The 21,042-nt window shown below is 36.1% G+C and overlaps 1 protein-coding gene across 5 annotated transcripts in view; it reads left to right on the forward strand.

Moving 5' to 3' along the window:
• Nucleotides 1–21,042, forward strand: part of LOC100647823 (poly(rC)-binding protein 3) — a 185,110-nt gene that overhangs the window by 80,484 nt on the left and 83,584 nt on the right. For 3 of the 5 annotated variants that reach the window (XM_048412340.1, XM_020866923.2, XM_048412339.1), the window contains exon 3: nt 16,841–17,095. In XM_048412340.1, the coding sequence (XP_048268297.1) occupies nt 17,015–17,095 (81 nt within the window). In that variant the 5' untranslated portion in view covers nt 16,841–17,014. Of the gene's footprint in view, nt 1–204; nt 410–641; nt 788–16,840; nt 17,096–21,042 lie in introns of those variants that run through there. The other 2 variants (XM_012317260.2, XM_020866924.2) reach the window with 2 other exon arrangements.

The following is a 21,042-nucleotide window of genomic DNA, read 5'->3' on the forward strand; positions in this document are numbered from 1 at the left end:
CGTTATAATTTGACATAATAATGTCCTGGCTATAACCAGCTGAAAGAATCAACGTTCGAATTTAGCGCGCGCTGTAAAGACAAGCGGTAAAGCTGTCACGCTATTGGCCAGCCAATGGCGTGGCTGCGTTGCGCATAATACCGACAGACGTCGCTCGGTGGCGCTGATGTCGTACAGCGAACACGCAGCAGCGGCGCGCACAGCGCCGCTCATCGACGGAATAGAGCGAGACCGGACGTGAGAGAGAACGAGGCAGACTCGTTCGCGTTCCGCCGAGGTGGTGCAGTTTTCCAGTGTCGCGTAGAGTGTAGTGTTTTTCTTCCTTTCCCCCGTTTCCGAGCATCGAGTGTTGTGTGCGTCACGGTGAGGCGAAGCAGACCCATCCCCCATGATCGAGGAGTGCATTTAGGTAATTAAGAATTTTCTCATACGGCCGCGCCCCATTAAAATGCGATCCTCGTTCCCATCGGGACGCCTCGCAACGAGGAACCGACTACGGTGCGCCACCATAGCGCACACGCCGTGCCGGTGTTATTACCAGTCCGCTACGTTTCTTTGAAATTAGTTGAAAAATTACGTGCTAGACTATGTCGCGGCGAGTGTTTCGTGAATAATTACGATCGTCGTTTTTTACCTCGTAGATCGTGTGTGTTCGCGGTATCGTACGCAAGGTGTGCACGGAAGTAAAAAAAAAGCACGGTGCCGCCGGGAGGGAGACGACAATTTGCAGCGTGGTGTGACGCCGCGTCAATGTCGATTCGTGTTGTTCGAAACGGTCGTTCCGAAGGTTCGTAAGCAAAACGGAGTATGTATATACACGCGGCTCTCTCCCTTTTTTCTTCGCTGTGCGCGCGGACAACGTGTGCTACGTAGAGATACGAAAATAATGGTGCGCTCTCTATGGTACTATCTTATCGCCGAACTCGACAGTGGCAGTGAAACAGTGTTTTCGTTGGCCCCGCGTGTATCGCCTTATTTTCTTTCTTTTCGTATTTATTTCAGTATGTATATAACGTTGATAGCCAACACGACAATCGTAATTTGATCACGACACATGTAACGTAAAGGCGAACACACACACACACACACAGCGTGGAAGATAGGAAGCTGGTGCTGGCAAATCGAACGATCGGTTCTTTTCCCCCCTACTCCGGATATTAACGAAAGAGGGAGAGATGAAATACAGAGCGAGATACGTAGAGAATGAATGGTCCTGTATGTGTACGTGTCTACGTGAGCGTGTAAGAGAGATAGACAGTCCTAGGCTCGCCATTGGTTTTCTCCCGTGACTGTACCGCTTCTGGTCGTCGACTTGTATCTGCGTACCTTTTTCCACGCACTCGATGCGCGCCACATATGTATATACTGCACCGCGTGCTACTGTCTCTCCGAAACAATGCTGGTTTTCGCTCCACGCTTTCGGTACCGAAAGTGAACGATACCATTAATAACCGTAGAAGTCTTTAAACGTGCTCTTCTGGTAAACAATTTCAACAATTACGTATGTTTTTACACATATTACGGTTTGAATATTAATTTTCGTCTAATTGGATTTCATATAATAATTATATATACATTACGATGATAAACGTTTATCGTTGTATGAATGCTAAACGATGTTTTAATTAGCCATATTTAATTTTCACGCTCGTGGAAGAAATAGTACGTTTAATATACGTTTACCTGCAAAATGGCATCGTAACGAGGAACGTTTTTATTTCATTTTTTTTTTTTTCTATATTACGGTTTATCTTCGAAATTCATAGTGCACAAATCACGAGTTAAGCGGAATAACTATCGCGGCGTAAAACTCGTTGGGCGTTGCATTTATGGAAAAGCCGGTTCGCGTGTTATATAAAGACTCGGTTCGTTTGTAGTGCGAATCAACTGTCGGTGAAAGAGGGAATTTTGCACGAATCAGTGATAAATTGACTGTAGCTCCGTTTCTTTTCGTAACATTAGAATATTCGAATTTCTCATTGTGACTCATAATTCTTAAACATTATTTAATACAAAAGAAAACAGAATGATAACCCTGCTATTCGCCTAAAGTTTTCTTCAAGTTTGTTTCTTGGGGATATGGCCCGGTGAAGAAAAATATGAAATTTTGAAAATATTATAATACTTGTGTGAGTAATATTATTTGTTATGTATATATAGAACAAAAATCCTTTTATGTATTGACAAATATAACATCTTTTGATAATGGTATCGAATGAAGAAAATACTAATCACTCCAATAGTCGATTATAAAATATTACATCTAAGAAAGGATAACAATAATTTGTTTTTTTAAATAACTTCATTTATTCAGGAATGCAAGATACATAAAAGATAGACGTATCCTACAGAAAAGAACAGCAGGGTTAAACGAATCTGCAAAAATTCACCGCCATAAACTCCACAAATTGAAAATAAGAACTGATGACGTTACACTGCTTTTTTTCTTATTTTCAAATTTGCTTATCGCGTATTACGATTCATAACTATGACAATCGCGTTCAAGCAGTCGTTCAGTAGCGGAGCAAACGTGTAGATTAACAAATGGTGACGATTCCACGCACCGGATCCTTGCGGATTATGGACGAATAGTGTGATTGCACGAAATTAGTCGCAGCGGATCGTCCGTGAACGTTATGCAATGTCTGGTGCAACGACCTGCGTTACATTGGAAAAACGAGGGTTTTACGGATAAAGCGGGAAGAGTCTATCGCGCAAGGATCGGGCGCGTGTTCGCCGGTTTCAAACGATTGGACCATTCGCGTTCGTTAAGTCGCACACAAGCAAAACGCGCGTGCGTATAACGGAACGCAGATTGCACTAAATTCCACAGTCCAATTGCATTGCGGACAGCAGCAGAGCGAAACGGTCACAGTCGCCCCAGTGTATAGACGCGTGGTCGATTAGAAAGACAGCGAAGGCTAAATATAGTGCGTTCGCGTTAACAGAGAGCTTTTCAATTTGTTAGTCGGATATACATCCCCTGTTCATGAGCATCGGAACAATTCTGTGTTTCGTTTAACACGTGGTAATTGGTTCAAATTGGTTCGGCGGAATGATTAATCAATCACATTGTTAAGTTCACAGTGGCTCACGAAAATATTGAAACATTCGTAGATACATTTAATGAACATTATGTGTTTTATTGCGTTTGATTCCTTTCTCGTTCATTTTCTTCTTCACAGTTTTCCTTGGCAAGATAGTCAATTAATTTAGAGTAATTATGAAGTAAATAGCATATCAGGTTTCTTTTAAGGTTTCTTTTGTTCTGCACGTTACACGAAACATTCTGAAATTTCATTAGAATTGTAACGAGCCTCTATCTCTATTATGGTAGACATACATGTGTATGTCTGTCGTAGACATATGTACGTAGAGATATAGAGAAACGATAATACACGTGGTATGATAATAGCAATGACAAGAAACAGATAATATTTATTACCCGTGTTTATAAATACAAAGAGCAGTGGAAAAAGTAGTTCATCAAGTCGAAACTCACAGTTAGTACACGTGTACTCCAGACTAATTTTCAAAATCGTTTGTCTCGAAAAATTTCCTTTCTCCATTTCCCATTTATTTTTTCACGAGGAATCACTCCATGCTCGGCTGTACCATTAATTACTAGATACACCCTGTATATCTGGCGATGAGTCGACGTCATTAGGATCTATGGTACTTTACTTGTTCTGCAGATTTTTTTATGAATAAGAGTTTGAGATGAGATTTGGACCGCGGACGTATTTTCATTAATCAAGTCTTCAATTGAAAAGGTGATGGGCAGATTAGGGGAGAGACACGATATTTATGACACGATATTTATGACACGATTGGTTGATACGTTGGCGTGTCTCGAATTATTCAAATCGTATATTTATTTACTTTAGCTATTCAATTTTTATTCTTCTTTTTTTCAATCTGGTTACCTCTTATTCCTCTTGGAAATTAATCTCGATGTGATTATAAAGTTAAATTGAGTTGCTCCAATTTTTTCTCTCATCTCTTTTTCTTAATTGCACTTGTATTGCCGGAGAGAATATGTACTTGTCAAAGACAGGTCTTTTGAAATTTTGTTTTTAATTTGAGTAACGAATATCAGATAGATAGAAGTTTATTATTTCGAAGTTATTTCGCCATGAATCAAATGGTGCTTAATTCTTTTTATTCTTTTGTCGTTCATCTTGTTCATAATTTTCGTTGGAAAGGTAGGAAATTAATTTCCAATAAATGTGAAATAGATATATTATAGTGTATCAAGTTCGTCTTAAGGTTTCTTTGATTACTTAACTGCCGCACGGACGTTCATTAAATATAGTCTAAGTTAAATATTCTCGATTAACGCGTACATTGTGCAATCGTTCGTTATCGTACAACAGATGCATTATTATCGACGATCGATAAGGATCGAATAATCCATTATCCCGATCTAGCAAAAACTCGTTTATGCACATGGTAGTTAGGATCTAACGAGCAAAAATACTTGTCTTTAACCCACGTTTGCATGTTTTTATCTGCGTAGCAGCGTCAGTGCCATCTGTCAATGACACGGAAAATTTATTGAATCGAAAAAGCCGTATCGTTCGACACATCAATATTACATTATCCACGCTTGTTCGAATCGTTGCTCCAAGTTTCATTGATCACGAGGATATGTTTTAACCAAAGAATGAACGTGCAGTAAATGTCATGTAACGCGTAGTAAATACGTGTTGCTACAATGGTTTTCAATTATCAAATGCTTTAAAGCAGTGTTGGAAATAAAAATAATTTCAGGAAAAATTGTGAGACACAATTTTAGGTTATAGAATGTGAAATATTGAAAATAGAAAGCGAGCACGTGTAGTGCGTTAAGCTCAACATTAAATAGCCTGTAATAAACATGTAAAAGATGCAAGCTTGCAATAATTTCCAAATTTCACGTTGCAAACAATTATGAATTTCAGTGAAGCGCATCGAAAGTCCTAACATATTTAAAATGTCTCGTGCTTGTAATATTTCTTTTCTCAAATGAAATTGCTTTAACAAAAGTTGATTTGGTAATAATTCGTTGCAACATATCTCTCGAATTACTCCAATCAACGTATATATTAACCGTGTTAAACCGTATTAAAGATATTTTACATTTTGTGCAAAATCTTCTCCGTCGATTCGAATTTGGCGCGCTTAGTATCAACCAATATTTCCTATTTGCCATATTTCCAAGCGACGTCCATTTCATTAACCATCTTTGCCCGGAATCTCATCAGAAGAGAACACACGTTAAAATCGAGAAGCGATCTCATTGAAAAGATCTTGCGTCGGAGCGGGCTGTATAGCCGACGGAAAAGTGGAGCATCGGTCAATATTACGCGCGCGCAAGTAATATCGCGTAACGTGTACACCGCGTTATTGCGCGAAAATCCTCGGTTTGCCGTTAAAGAAAAAAAGATGCGGAATACCGTTCTCCGGATCGATATATCGAGGCGACGACGTTGAGAAAAAGGCCTGACCGAGATATAACCGTGACTCTTAGCTCATATGATCGCGTGCAAAGAGACCAGTGTCTCTTTGTCGAGGCAAAGTGTTTTCGCTACGTGTGTCTGTACACGACACGCAGCAGTCGGACGTGCCAAGCGCGTTCGCAACGAACAGAGCAAGAAACCTGTCTGACGCACTTTTAGCAGCGCGCGCGCGGCCCATGATGCGATGGAGTGGGGGGTGTCGAGCCAGGGGTGCAGCATTGAACGCGGGAACCCCTTTCCGTTATTAGAGAACGTTGAATCAAGCACGACCGGTTTCCGCGTGTACTGGGTGATTCATTAGAAACGGATCAACGGTCGTTTCGTTTGTCTCGTTAGAAATAAGGCGGGAAAATAGTTTCAGGCGTTGAGCGAGGGAATGATTGTTTAGCCAGAATGAAGACTAAAGGGAACCTAAACTTTAGAAAGAATAAAAATCTTTATTTCTATATGACGGATAAATTTTTATGTGCGTCGTAATTTAGATTTATTTTATCCTCTGTACTGGAGCGGAGGATCAGTTACGTGTGAATAGGAATTTGAATAGCTCTTTTTCGTTGTTGCGTTAGAAATAAAGTGTGAAGCTTCAAACCTCGAACGAAGGACTAAACTGATTGTTTAGCCAGAATGAAGACTAAAGGGAACCTAAACTTTAAGAAGAATGAAGTTCCATGTGAGGGATAAGTTTTCATGCGCGTTTAAATTTAGGTTTAATTTGTCTTCTTTACTTGAGTGAAGGAACAACTACGAGAGAACAGAAATTCGAATGGCTCTTTTTTCTTCTTTCCTATTTTTTTTCTTTTTTCGTAAATGTTCCGTGGGAATTAATAAAGTGTATGTGATTATTATGTAGAGCGTCTCATTTTCTAATAAAACGATTTTTTTGTCAGATTCGTTTCATTTGTATAGTATCACGCTTTTATAGCGATACTACTAAATGATAATAACTTTCGGTCTGATCAGTCATTATGTAAATGGTATCATAAATATAAGGATGTATATCCACTGTATATAAACTATTTTTAATTTAAATTCGTCTCACTCTTTACACTATGTTAAAAATATTATTGCGAATGATTTTAACGCTATTGTAAAGTGAATTCAATCGGAGTAATTTCATTTATTTGATAATTTCAATCTGAACAATGTCTCTATTTTTATCGTACCTTCTTTCGGGATCATTTACCTAGCAGATTATTTACATACTTGGAAGTTAGAATAATTATTACCACGAGAACATTACGCTGTATAATGGAGTTAGAAATGATAATTTATGGACAGACTCTTAATTGAATAATACTATCCATTTGTGCAGTGTCCAGATAACAATTTAAGCAACCTGCAGTTATATATTAAATGCCGCAAGTGACGATAAATCGTGAATGTCCGAGTCGATAAAATATATCTTTATATACTAAACGACGGTTACGATATGCACAATCCCTGAAATTTTCATATGGAAAATAAAAATAACAACGATATTAGTTAAATCTACGAATTATTGCTCATTCGCTGGTTTCTCAGTAATCGATCCTCGTTGACGTAATCGAGTAATTAGAAAATGAATAAATGAAAAATTCAATCTTGGAAATCCACTATCAACGCGCATGATAGCATCTCGTTGATGATAGGTGAATCTTTATTGGAAATTAATCTTTAATGTATACAGAGTTTCATTAAAAAAGATAGCATCTAGACATTTTCAATTTTATTCGTACGTCCTTCTCATATGTTATGTTCATTACAATAGCAACGTTTAAAATTTAATATAGTTAACATAGTATAATTATTGTAGGTACCTAAGATACCTACATATATACGATATAAATATACATACACTTAATACATTATTCATTGTATACGTGCATCGTGAGTCAGCTTTAATGAATTATACTTTACGATTATACTTTACAATTTCACGATGAATATATCGGAGAGCTCAACAGTTCAAACAATAATTTAAATTACTAATAGGCAATTGTCTTGACACAGGGTGGAGAAATTAGAAATGCAGGATTTTTTAAATATTTGTTATTGCCTTAGAATTATTATACCTCGCCATGTTTATTCATTGCAAAATTACAAACGTTTGAAAATATTGAATATTCTGTAAAATTTTATTGACTATTTCTAGGTAGAAACAAATTCCATTTTGCGATTGATTCACCGCATTGTGATTCATCATCGTAAACAGTAGAAGTAAATACCAGCATCAGATTACTGTTAGAGCAATTTGTCAGAAAGGAAACCTTCCTTCAGCGTGGAGGAAAAACGTTTCGGTATTTCCGTCCTTCTAAATGCAGGTACCGATCTTAGAGCTTTGTCGCTTAAAATGACAGTAAAATTTTACCCGAGAATTTAGACACACGTGCTGTTTGTCACGAATTTATCAGTATCTTAGCACAAAAATGAACAAATGAATCTTAGTGTAAAATTTCTACTTGAAGCACGCTAATAACAATAAATAGAAAAATTCCGAAAGTTTTATTTGGAAAGGAAATCGAGCGAAGCGAAACGGTTAGAAAGTTAAATGGAAATAATAGTTCTTGAACAAATATCTAAATGTGCTCTTCTGTCAAAAGAGCGTCAAGCAATTACAGTTATTTTCTTTCAATGGTAATATTGGCTGCATGGCGCTTCATTTGATGATATCTTCAGTTCTAATGGAATAGCATAAATTTCGTTTCACTATATATTTACTGCATATCGAAGCTGGATTGTCCTTCGAAATGGCTAGTGTAGTTCCTTTCTCTGTGTCATGGTTGCTGTTGATCCAATTTGTAACCGATGCTAAATTTGTTCAAGTGTCGCTGTTAGTATTAGCTCGTTTGAAAAATTGCATCGGTTTGTGTTTTATTTTTGTCGTGTAGTCGAGTAGAAAATCTATTTAATTAATGTTCGTAAAATAGTCTTTCGAAGTTTAAGATTATTCTAAGCTCTACTGGATAAAATTAAATTGTTTAAGATAGTTTAATACAGGGAATATAATTTACTTAACCGAGCGTTCATAAAATAATCTATAGCTAAGAATTATTCAACATCATACCTATTGTAATATCATTTCACCTTTTCAAAAGTATTTTTAATATTTTTAATGTCGTTTGAGATGATAAAATAATATTTAATATACCGTCTAAAATAGTCTGTCCTAAAAGGATTATATCAGGAACACTCGATTGAATAAATTATATGATATGATAGAAAAGGTAATTTCATCTATAGAAATTTATATTCCACAAAGTTTCAAAATATTGTATAAAGTTCACGTGAAATTGTTCATCGTTGAAAGTTTGTCTCGTCGCAATATTCTAAAAGCCGATCGCTTCATTCTCAATCGGAAGTGTACTCTCCGTTATTAAAGCTGACATTAAGTAATATCGAAGTTTTATTTATAGCCTTTTGAGTCGACCGGCTGAAGTTTCCTTTGTTTCATAGATTTCTTAAGAAATATTCAAATTATTTTCTGGAATAGATCGTCTGACATTTTTCTACTTTGAACGCCGTGACAAATTATTGCATTGTTAGATCACTGTCATGCTTTCTTGATTTAGAAACCAGATATAACCGACAAATGTCTGCTCGAGTTACCATTTTTTCCAATTTAATTTTTCGATAAAATAATTCGAACAGAACTGCTAGTTTCGTATAAATGGCGATATTTAATTAATTCCAGCTTGCGGTAGATTTTTAATGGCGTACAACGTTTGATTTTCATTATCAACATGTTGGAACATCACGGTCACGTTGAGAGGAGGCGTTTGAGCGATAGATAGTGTACGACAAGATACGAAGCTGTATTATATGTTCTGCACATGTTGATAGTTAGCAAACAGTAATAGAAATAAAATATAGTTGAAAGAATTATATACTTTTTAGTATTAGACGAGTTAAATTGGTGGAAAATGTACGTAGAATGAAATTTGTTGTTACGCGTTGTTTATACACGTTCGATATAAAATTCTTCGTTTATTCTCCATGTGACTACCTTTCAGGTATACGTTTTTCTGTCGTGATCTTCCATGTCAAGTGTCCAATAACATTGTGTAGTATCATTTACTTTATTACTAACATCAGTTTATAGATGGAAATTGAAAAAAGAAATACCGATAAATATTTTGCAATAAATAGAAAAATGGTATTTTCTATCAACAGTATGTTCTCGATTATCTTCGTTATAAATTTTCTTAATACTCGATGCATTAAATTTATAGAAACTCTCATCTTCTTCGTCTCTGGCGTTGCCACTCGCGTGTATACTTTCTGAAACTAGTTTCTTTATTTCCTAGAGAAAATATTTTACTGCAAAATTTATACAAAAGCTACGAGTATTAACGCTTCGAAGTTTACCCTAATCACAACGTTCTAGTTGTCCACGTACGGATTAATTTAACAGATGAATCAAATTTAACTAGCGACACGGAATTTAAACCTTGGCAGAATACAATTTCTGCGCTCTAGTAGGATCTTCTGCTTTCCCTGCACAGCAATACGTCCGAAAATTTTATAAACACGTTATTTATACGCCTCCTCGAACAACCCTCGCAAGAACTCCGCGGCTCGGCACAGATAAAACAGTTTTGCGTAAACTAAAGAAAATTCCGTGTGTGATCTTTGTGCTTGAAAAAGCGTCATCTTAAAGGGAAATTGACCTTTACCGCGTCCCCAATAGGATATCGCGGAATTTCAAAGGAACAGAATGGTAAAAGGCGGAGCGGACAAATTAGATCGAGCAGACGGCTGTACGTGTGTTGACGTGTGTATGTGTGTGTGTCACGTGGTGCACACTTTGATATTGGCTCGACGACATTTCCCTCGCACTTTTAGGTATTTATCGCCTGACCTGAAAACTGAACGAGCGAAACCCTACCTGCTCTAAGCACTACACATCATTTGCTCAGGAATGACTAACATTTCGTAACCGTAAATCCCTTTATCTACGCTTTATTACCATTTTACCGTTGGAATTTTCCCGAACGATCCTCGTAACCTTCTGATCCGATCGTGGACGGCCTCTAAGAAGTTTTACCGGCTAAAATCTGTTGCGAACGCCGCGCAAATCGGTGTATTAGCTGCGAGGGGATGGAATTCGCGTGACAAAGGTGTATTATGAATTCTCGTTTGATCTAATAACGGCCGCTGTCGCGTAATTTATCTTATCGTTGTGTGTTTTTTCTCGCTTAAGCGCTATGTATTTCATTCGTTTTCTTTTTTGTGTTTCTTTTTAGGGGTTTTCTTTGCAGCAGTGTACAATGCCGTGTGTTTTTATTTGAGGACATAAAAGATTATTATTACGAGAACATGGCACTTCAAAAACGCACAGGGATGAGATATAATCTACGAGAGTATACGATTCTCTTCCCTTTGTTGGATAAAATGAATTTGGATAAAAAATTTCTCCCTTCTTATGGTTTATAAAAGTATAGGGCGTTACTAATGTTAGTTTAGAATAGTTTAATGGCGTCTATCGTTGTTGGAAAATTCGTAATTTATGGGCTATTAATAAAAACGTGGGCGGATTTAATCCTGAAAGGCTACAATAATCCTATTGTCCTATTGGATATCCATCCATCGCTCGGTTTCTTTTCACTAATTCCATGAGATTTTATAACTCTTGAACTAACTTAGTAGCTCTGAATTTGTTTAAAATAGTCGTTAATAACATAATAAGATTATGTTGCTTCGTCGTCTAAATTTTATTTTTATATATTTCTATGGTCCGAGTATTCGGTTCCGTGGTCTAGTGCTGCATTAAAAAAGGAAAAGGAATTAATTTAAGCTTTAAGCTTTTCGTTAATAAAATTCATGAAAATAAAATGAGTTACTCGTATTATTCTGATCGAAAATTAATGGGGAAATTGGTGAGAAATATGATGGAACAACTAGAAAAGTGGCTGGAATTTATATGTTTGAATTGCTTTGCATGAAAATCCTATTGTTCGTATTGGAACAATTTATGGCAATTGGTATTTTCTACGTTAAAAAAGCTCAACACACAACGTTGGAAAACGTGTATTATATATATTGTTAATATATTGTTTGGAATAATTAAGTGGAAATCTGTTTAAACATTTCTTTCTCAAGACCAGCGTGACAAACGTTCGTGTTCCTCGTTTTTGGCTGTCTTTCGTTTTAATTCCATCCATTATTCAAAATATTATTTGATGTACACTTCTATTTATAATTTCATTTGGCTCTACTTAGGAAGCACTTAAAATAGATTTACAACCGCCGGCTATTTGTTATGTTAATATTTAGAATTTATACGACCCAGTTTTTAGGTTACATCCTTTAACAAAATTGATGTGTTTCGAGTAGCGTTATATATACCGTTTCCTTTCCGAATTCCTCCATAGATAAACAGTATTCTAAATATGAACATACTTAAAAAATATATATGAAACGCCGCGACGCTCTGATTAAATTATATAAAAATGAACTATTTTCAAACTGTGTTATTTCTTTTTGAAAAACGAAAGATACATTGCAAACGATTTTCTGCTTCGCATACTCTTCGTATCTAATAGTCTTCTACACTTTAAAATTGCACAGTGATGCATAATGTTAGAATACTAATTAAATAACGCTGTTCGTATAATAGATCGCAACGTTGTCATAAATAGTGACTATGGAAGTTTCATAATGAAGGACATAAAATGATGTACAAGTGAATGATACCTAACTTACAATTAGTATCAAATGAAACATTCTACATCGCTTTAAATTATCTTCAAATGATACTTTCTTTTATTATTCTTTAATTATTCTTTTCTGCGAAAACAATTTTGTAAGTAATTTAGCGACCACAACGATCGTCTTCATAAATTGAAAAGTATTCTTTCTTAAACTAACTATCTTTTAAATTCGTCGTACCGATTTATCAGCTTATTTATATCATGTAAAAAATCAACAAGAGATAGAGTCGAACAGCTGAGGCACTGAAAATTTAAGTTTATGAAAAATTCGTATTTTCGAACGCTTGATACAAGCGTATTATAGCAACTCCATTAGTTACCTTCTCCAGACACGTCCCGCACACGTACAAAAGACAGCGCACGATTATTGAACATATTTTTCTCTCTTGTTGCCGTAGGGTTTCTTTGTGACAGAAAGTTATATTTAAGTGGCTTCTATACACGTACACGTAATGAGGAAGAGGTTCGTTAGAACCAACAAAGAACAGACAGCCAATGATACACACACTCTCGGTTAACGCGCGCGAGCCTTGAAAATAACGTCAATCCGAAACGGCATCTTCTTTGTCTCTTACAACAGTGAAAATCAGAATACAAATTTAGTTACGCGGATTCGTTCCAAATAGAATTGCTCAAGCATTCGCTATTATTGAAATTTAAAATGTAATTCTAGCGTGTAAATGGAACTCTCAGGAGCCAAATTGTTCAATTCCATCGTTCGTTAATTTCAATTTTCTGTTAAAAAAGGAATAAGAAAGATTACTTGCACGAGTTAATTTATTACAAGAAGAAGTCAATAAAGAATAGCAAATCCCAAGGTAAATTTAAAAAATAGTATTTGCAACATTTCTCTTCTTTTTTATTTATGAACTTGTTCGAATAATAAGCTCGGATGATGTGATAATAGCCAGAATTTCTTTGAGCAATTGCGTTTGGAAATTATAGAATGTACGTTATAATAGAGTCATTTGTATAATCAAATCGGAGGACGAACAATTTATATAATAAATCGCCAATCTCCTTCATTTTTGGTTCATGCAGTAAGTAGATTCGATCGTCAGACGACAGACATTAATCCATCACCAACTAAAATCTCGTTTTGGCAAATAAAATTTTATCAAAGCGTCAATTTTAACTATTTTTCTAGAAAGAAAATTGTGAGTATTGCCAGAACCTGGATAAATATATGTGTGTTAATACCAATGTAGAAAAGTATATAGATTCGTAGTAAGAAAATCTGAAAAGAACTAAAAACAACGTCTCTTAACTTTTACGCTCTGCATGCGTTCATACAATTTTAATACATCTATTCGGAAATTTATTCTAAATTTTTCAAATTTATTCCAACGTAAAAAGTATGAAAAAGGAACAGACGAAAATTAAGGAATTCTCTTAAAGCTAAAACTAGCGGGAAGGTAACGACAACGATAAATGAAACACAATGAAATAGTAAGATAAACGAGCAGTTAAAAACTAAAGAATTCTTTTCTCCGTTTCAAGCTAAAACTACCCAAGAATGAACGATCAATTACGCATCGCAATGATCAATATCCATCGCAATGATAGCATCTATCCTCTTGAACAAATCTAACTCGACCAGCCGTTTTACCAAATTATTTCAACATCTTTGGTCTGGAATTCTGTATGCAAATCGGCGTTTGTTGCACAGCTTCCTGGAATACTGTGTGCATCACGCTGACGATAATGTAATGTTTATTTAACTGTGCGAGCGTTGCGATTGCTGATCGTTCGTATTGCCCGCGTTTTCCACGGAAATAGAATTCACGCGGCTTAGAAAACTATACGAGAACGAGTTGGAAATGTCGTTGAAGAGAATTACGGTGGTTCTTGGGTCCCATTGGTTCGTCAGTACAGTGGAAATCGCGTTAAGTTCGCACCGGCAATTGTACATATTTCGTTTATTTCTGAGAAGCTTTGATGTCGAGCCGGTCGTTCGAGCTAAGATATATTTGTTCTTCGCCTCTCAGCTTCGTCGTTAGCCTGTCGCCGGTGAATCGGTCGAATTATGTTGGCTTTGTAACCTAGTTCTCCTTCATGCTTCTCACCAATTGTTTTGTTCCCTCTTTAATCTCCTACTACCATTTTAATTTATCGAACCGGCGATAAATGAAATTTCGTCGGACTCGTTTCACTATGTTCTCGGGATTTCTGTTGGACTTGGGCAAATTATTTGCACAGCTAGACACGTTAGAACAAACGAATGGTACAGCGAATATGTTTTGACGATAATATTAGGATAGTAGAAATATCACAGGTTCGTCCTTTTTATTTATTTCGAAATATTTGTAGTCTCTAAAAAATCTTTAAAATCTTTTTAATTTTTGAGAAAAATTGCGAAACTTTGTGGGAAGGCAATTTGTAAGAGAAAATTTGTAACTCGAGTAAAATTCGTTTGAGGTTTTCATTCTAGTCTTTTTAATATTAATTACATTTGAATTAATAATTATAATGGCTGTTTAAACAGCTTACTTCTATAATTTCGAGATACGTAAAAATTAAATAGGCCTATAGTTCCATACACAGACCTGTTGTTTAAAAAGAATTCTCAATTTTTTTTTTTTCATTTTGTTATTAAATATGAAAGCTGGAGTAAATTACGGTTGAAGCTTTAATTCTAGTCTTTTAGCATTAATTACATTTGAATTGTTGATTATAATGGCTCTTTGACTAACTTACTTCTTCTACAATTTCGAGATATATGTAAAAATTTAATAGGCCTATAGTTCCATATACTCGCAGACCTTTTTTTCTTTTTTTTATTATTAGATATGAATAACCGAAACGCGTTTCTTGAAACGGTATTGCAAAGACGTGGTATATTAAAATCTGAGATTAGTTCCACCGGCGAGCAATGTATATTTATCATTGGAATTAATATTTGCATTCAGATAAACGAAGATAATAGAATTGTAGAAGAGCCAGTCGCAAAGTGACATTACTCTTCGCAGTGTTGTTTGAATAATTGGAATCTTGGCATTCGATCCTCCTTCTTTCGTGATTATATAAATATCCGATTAATAGCGACCCATTATACGTTTTTCCATCTTTGTATGTATTCAAGGAGGTGGATTGAAAATCACCTGCTTTGATAGTTATTGCTTCGTCGATAGATTAAATCAGAAAGCAGCGAGGTAAATACGTAGCTTGGAAAAGTATTTCGAGAGATAAAAAGCACGATATGTAACCCGATCGATAACTGACCACGCTGTTTACCCAATCCTCTTTTAGAATTCTATACAACGAGCTTCAGAATTAAAAACTATCTTCGAAAACGTTATACATTCATCGGGATATTTGCAATCAATACCTTCAATCGGATTCCTGTCGAATGTTGACGAAAGTTTTCGCGATATTGTACAAATCGTTTCGTCGAATTTTTCTCGGTGGAGAAGCGATATGAATGATAAAGATCTTTGGTTTGGGAAAACTTTGGCTGATGTTAAAGTTCGATGGAAAAGTCTGTAAAGACAACAGAATAATGAGATAACGATTATTGTATGGCTATTTAGCTTTCAATTTTTCTAATTTCTATCGCAATCGGTTGTTCACAAATATGATTGAGGACTCTGATTCTTTTTCCAAATTTGGAAACTGCGTGATAAGTGAAAAAACGATAGGATGAAATCTTTGGTTACATTGTGACGCATTATTTGATGTGTTCGTTAAAATTCGCTAGTTCATAACGAATTTTGTCACGTTTACTGTTCTTTGTTTTTCTTGAAAAAATACACTTGTTCACTGAGCTTCTCAACGGGACTTATATATACATGCAATAAGTATAATTAAAATTCAAAATTAGATTGGTATATCGATTGGAAGGTGACTAAAATATTTTACAAAATGCATCGTATTTCGTAATAAAATTCTAAAATTCTAAGATCTAATAATTCCAGTAATAATCTGAAGAAAATTATGTTCCTGAAACTGTGTTGAAAATTGTAAAATCATGTAAATTATAGTATATCGAAGATAATTTATGAAATCGCAATAGAATAGAATAATCTATAGCGTGTAAACCACGATCGTGATATATTATTAAAATCTTGTCGTATTATTTTAATTAGACCAAGTTACGCAGAATCCTACCAACCCACAAAATGAAAATGAATTAATTTAATCCAATACAGATTCCATAATTTTGTGATATAACCCGAAATTTATTTGAAATATTTGCTTTCGCTATTCAATTGGATCTTTGTACCTTTTGTGTATACCACAAACTCTACGAATAAAATGGCTCGAAAGAAGAAGATATCTTCAAAGGTACAAAACGTGAAGAGGAATCGAGGACAGCAGGAGGTTAAATAAGCCGTTAAAAAACATTGTAAAACAACAACGAGAGATAGAACATACCCAGTGGAAATAAAGTTACCTTTCTTTAAGAATTAAAAAATTAGTACTCAATTTCGGATGATTGAGAGTCCGTAGCTTGCTGCGTAACTTCTTTTAAAACTTAATTTATAATTCACGATGGATTTGTACATGTAATATTCCTGAATTACAACGATATAACAATACGTTACAGGAATACGCCATGTACATCCGAGTAAAATATAATAAACTGTTTCAACGCTACACTCGTACTTCTAAGGAATCATTAACTAATCTGTATGCATATTTTGATTGCAGTGCAAGGACTGAACACACCAGGGAGCGATTGAAAAGCACGTCCCAAGACCCCTCCAACTAAAATCACTCGCCTAACCTTTCCCCTGCCCACCTTATCCTGCCTCTTATCCTTCCCCTCTCCCCGTAAGTCTCAAGAAGAGCTTTCGTTCGGATCACAGGACCTGTGACTTCATTATGGACAGTATGGATTCGAAACCAGTTTTGAACGATGACCCCTCGGTCACTCTGACCATCCGCCTGATTATGCAGGGCAAGGTAAGACCACACGATACAGTCCATTTACTATGCCGTTTATTAATTAACCTTATCGCCTTGGCTCATTAAACTCGTGACTCTTCGAGGTCCGCTCGCCATCTCGTTGAGATTGAGCGGTGAATAATCTGCGTTTACGTATTTCCTGAATATTCTCTACGTCAAAGAAAATGTCTATCGTATTACGATCGGTGGAATATTGAACTTTTCGCAGTTTTCTTTCGGAAAAGCAAAGGCAATCCCTAAGAACGTGAAATTTTGAAAAATTTCTAAGTTTAGGGAATTAAAAGCAATCGTCGATCGGATAGCTGTTCTTCACGAGTATACTCGTTACTACGAGCCCTGTCAGCAATTAAATTAAAAAATAAAACAGTCTGTTAGTTACAACTTGATTCTACATTATTACAGCCACGCATACTCTGTGTTTGATGAGTATACTCGCTTGCTTTTAGGTACTAGAACCTCTTTTCAAAGAGGTCGCAGCAGCTAACTGTTTAAAAGTGTAAAATTCCGCCACATTTTTTTAACGATTTAGATTGTAGGGAAATAAATAGAATTGTCAAGTGGAATTTTTTAGATTGTGTAGTTTAGCGAAATCGTTAGAGTTTCTTGGAAAGAAAAGTTCACGAAACTGATCATTGAAAAGGAAGCGCGGGACTTTGTTCGAAGGATGAAAAATTACGCTCGTTCTAAATTTCATTTACCGGTGAAATTACCGGCAGCAACAATCGCTAGGTTCTTTCGTTATTTTCGTTTATCACTTCATAGCAACGTACACTTTAATCGACGGTTCTAGAAAACATCCCGTTAATTCGTTTGATGAATGCGCACACCGTCCATGTAACGCCTACAAGACATTAAACTCATCGTTAACAATTGACAGTTACCCTAGTTTTTTGACAGCATCCTGCTATATATACATATATATAGTTATGTAACTATCATTTTCTCCTATCAGTTACGGCTCACAGTGAAAGACGATGAAAAAAAGTAGGACAACGAGAAAATAACGAAGCGAATTTTCGGAGCGCGTTATTGGCTCGGTCGTGGAATAAATAAATTTTCGTTACCAAATAATCGGGTAGTCGATAATTTTCTGCTTCGAAATTTCTAATTCAAAAGTTGCGATGCTTCGAAGAAAAAAAAAAAGAAAATTATCTTTTAATTAACTTCGTCGTATCTTTTATACAACCGATGATATACAATTCTATGTACAGTTTTTGACTTCGAAGCTTCTTTACTTTTATGCAGATAAAAGAAATCGTTTAATTGCCACGTTTGCGTAATCGTATGTAACATAACGTACGATTATCTGTGAGAATTCATCTGACATCGGAGACAAGTTGCAAAGATAAATCAGAGCAAGATGTTGCACAATGTTGCACAGAAATACACATTTGTCACTCTGCTCCTCGTTTACACAGCGAAGCTCACATCGATGTTATAATTACAATACTTCGGTGGTTCAGAAATATCGATACAAATGGTACCGGTATTATTAGCCTATTCTGAACATATTTGCTGGGCTTTTGAACCGAAGTTCGTAGCAAACGCTTGACCATTTGGATATTCTGAAGATTTGAAATTCCGTTGGTAAATGGACGCATAAAGTAAATAAAGTTGCGTTATTATTGATTGCCGTTCTCAAGTTTCTATAATCATTATAATGATTAATTCTTCAAATGAGAATATTTTCCGCAATATCTCCCATATCGTTTTTTAATTAATTAGACAATTAGTCTGGAACGAAGTACTGCAGTAAATTATGACATTAAAAGCCACAAAATTCTTCTCTGGACCTAGTGCGTATTAATTAATACGCATCGAAAGCTATAAGTCTGTTGGAAATAAACATTCATCGAAATATCTCATTGCTAAACTACGGGTTTCTATGTATTCAGGGGAAATTTAAAATACATAAAATGCTAAAATATGTAAAATATTCAAATAGAGTATTCCTTATAATATCTAGCGGACAAAAAGAACCTGTTCTTAAATTACGCTTCTTCCACTCCGTCGACAGAAATCAAAATTTGCATAGATATTCTCGTTCCACTCGTACACATTTACTAATTTCTAATTTCTCTGTGCTTCTAAAAATACTCTTATCTCTCTGACTATAGTCCACTCTGTTAGAAACTCGGTTCGCTCGTATACGTCCAAGGGCCATCCTTGCCCCCAAAGTGTCCTGATGTAGATGCAGCTCCGAAAACAGCCTCCTCGATGCTCAGTTTTGCGACACAGACGGACCAACGGGTAGCCCGTGTTCAAATATCGTCGAAACGATTTAGATATCAAACGACGTTGTACACAGCGTGGCAGTAAGAAACTGTTGCTGGAATATATTTCATTGTTGAGATATAACCCTCGATGGCCGCGTCTCTTGCTAGGATTCCAACACAAATCAAGAGCGTGAGCAATGTCTGTATCGCATGCTTGCATGCTCGGCACGGTGGATTTCTGTAGATCGTGTGTAGAATTCCGGAAACCGTACCGAAAGATCGTCATTAACGTTCTCCGGTTCGCAGTCTGCGATCCTACGAGATATTCCACTGCCGCCCCCTAAGAATATTTCCAAGATGGAATTCAAGCCCAGCTTTCTATCAATGTAGCGATATTTAAACGATGGAAATTTCCCTTTGAGGATTTTATTTTGGAAATTGGAACTTGAGGCTAGGTTCGGATAAATATCTTAGCTTACAAAATGGGTGAATTTACGTGGGGATTTTAGGTCGGAAATTGAAATGTAAGAGCACGTTTGGATAAGTATTTTAGCATTCAGAATATGCGAATTTACGTGAAGGTTTTAGTTTAGGTATTGGAGTTTAAGAACAGATTTGGAGAAATATTCTAGCATTCAGAAAGTGGGCAATTTAACGAGGGTTTTAGTTAGGGAAATTGGAATCTAAGACTAGGTTTGAATAAATATTTCATTATTTATAACATGAAACTTTACTGGGAGTTTTTTCTTCTTTCATTTTCTTTTTCCATTTTAGTTGGTATTTAAGAACAGGTTTAGACAAATATTTTAGCATTTTCACGATGCGGGGATTTACTTGAACATTCTATCTTGGAAATTGGAATAACCAGCTTGCATATGAAAGATACGTGCGAAAATAATTTTTACACAAGAGGGTTGATCTCAAAGCCGATACAGACAATTGTTATTATCAAGGAACATTTTCAGGATAATAAACAGCCACCATAATACCGTATACGTATAAATACCAAGGAATAAAACAAAGAGAACGATCTAGCAATTGTCAAAAGAAGAATAAGCTAAAAACCGCGTTAGCAATATTATAAAAAAAGCTTCCTCAAAATACTGAAACGATGATAACGAAATAAACATAGGATAATCGTATACCTAAAAGAAAAAGTACGATCCGGAAACTGGTCGAAGAGGGTTTAAAGAGCTGCGTGGAAAGCGATATTGGTTGTGACGACATTGGCTAACAAGGATCGCGAGACATGACTTCCGGGTGTAGGAAAAGCAAGGTGCGAACGTGAGGAAAGAAGAGGCGGCGGAACGTGTCTCATAAATACGCGACGATAACTGTCAAAAGGAAACAGTGTAATAGGCGAATCGACGAACGACGACTGTCCGGATTTACAGCCGGTGACGCGAGCCAAGACGATACTATCCTCGTTGCCCCGGGGCTTCGACAATTACGATTTTTTTTATTTTCGTGTCCGGCACTGGGAAGGCCGGTATTTTCGTCGGACTTGGATTACCGTCCGAAAATAACGAGCACCGCGTGCACACAGACATCTCACCGACCGTTTGTAATTGGCCTCTCACCGTAGCTTACGATGGATCATTCGTTTAACCCTTTAACACTTTGACTGTCACAGTGGCAACCGGTGACCTACGTTTTATTCAATTTTTTATGACGATCGAAGTCAGATAAATTTCACGAGCCATAGATAGTGTTGGACAATGCGAATGA

This window comes from Bombus terrestris, chromosome 15 (genome assembly GCF_910591885.1).
Source record: "Bombus terrestris chromosome 15, iyBomTerr1.2, whole genome shotgun sequence".
In the NCBI taxonomy this organism is placed as follows: domain Eukaryota; kingdom Metazoa; phylum Arthropoda; class Insecta; order Hymenoptera; family Apidae; genus Bombus; species Bombus terrestris.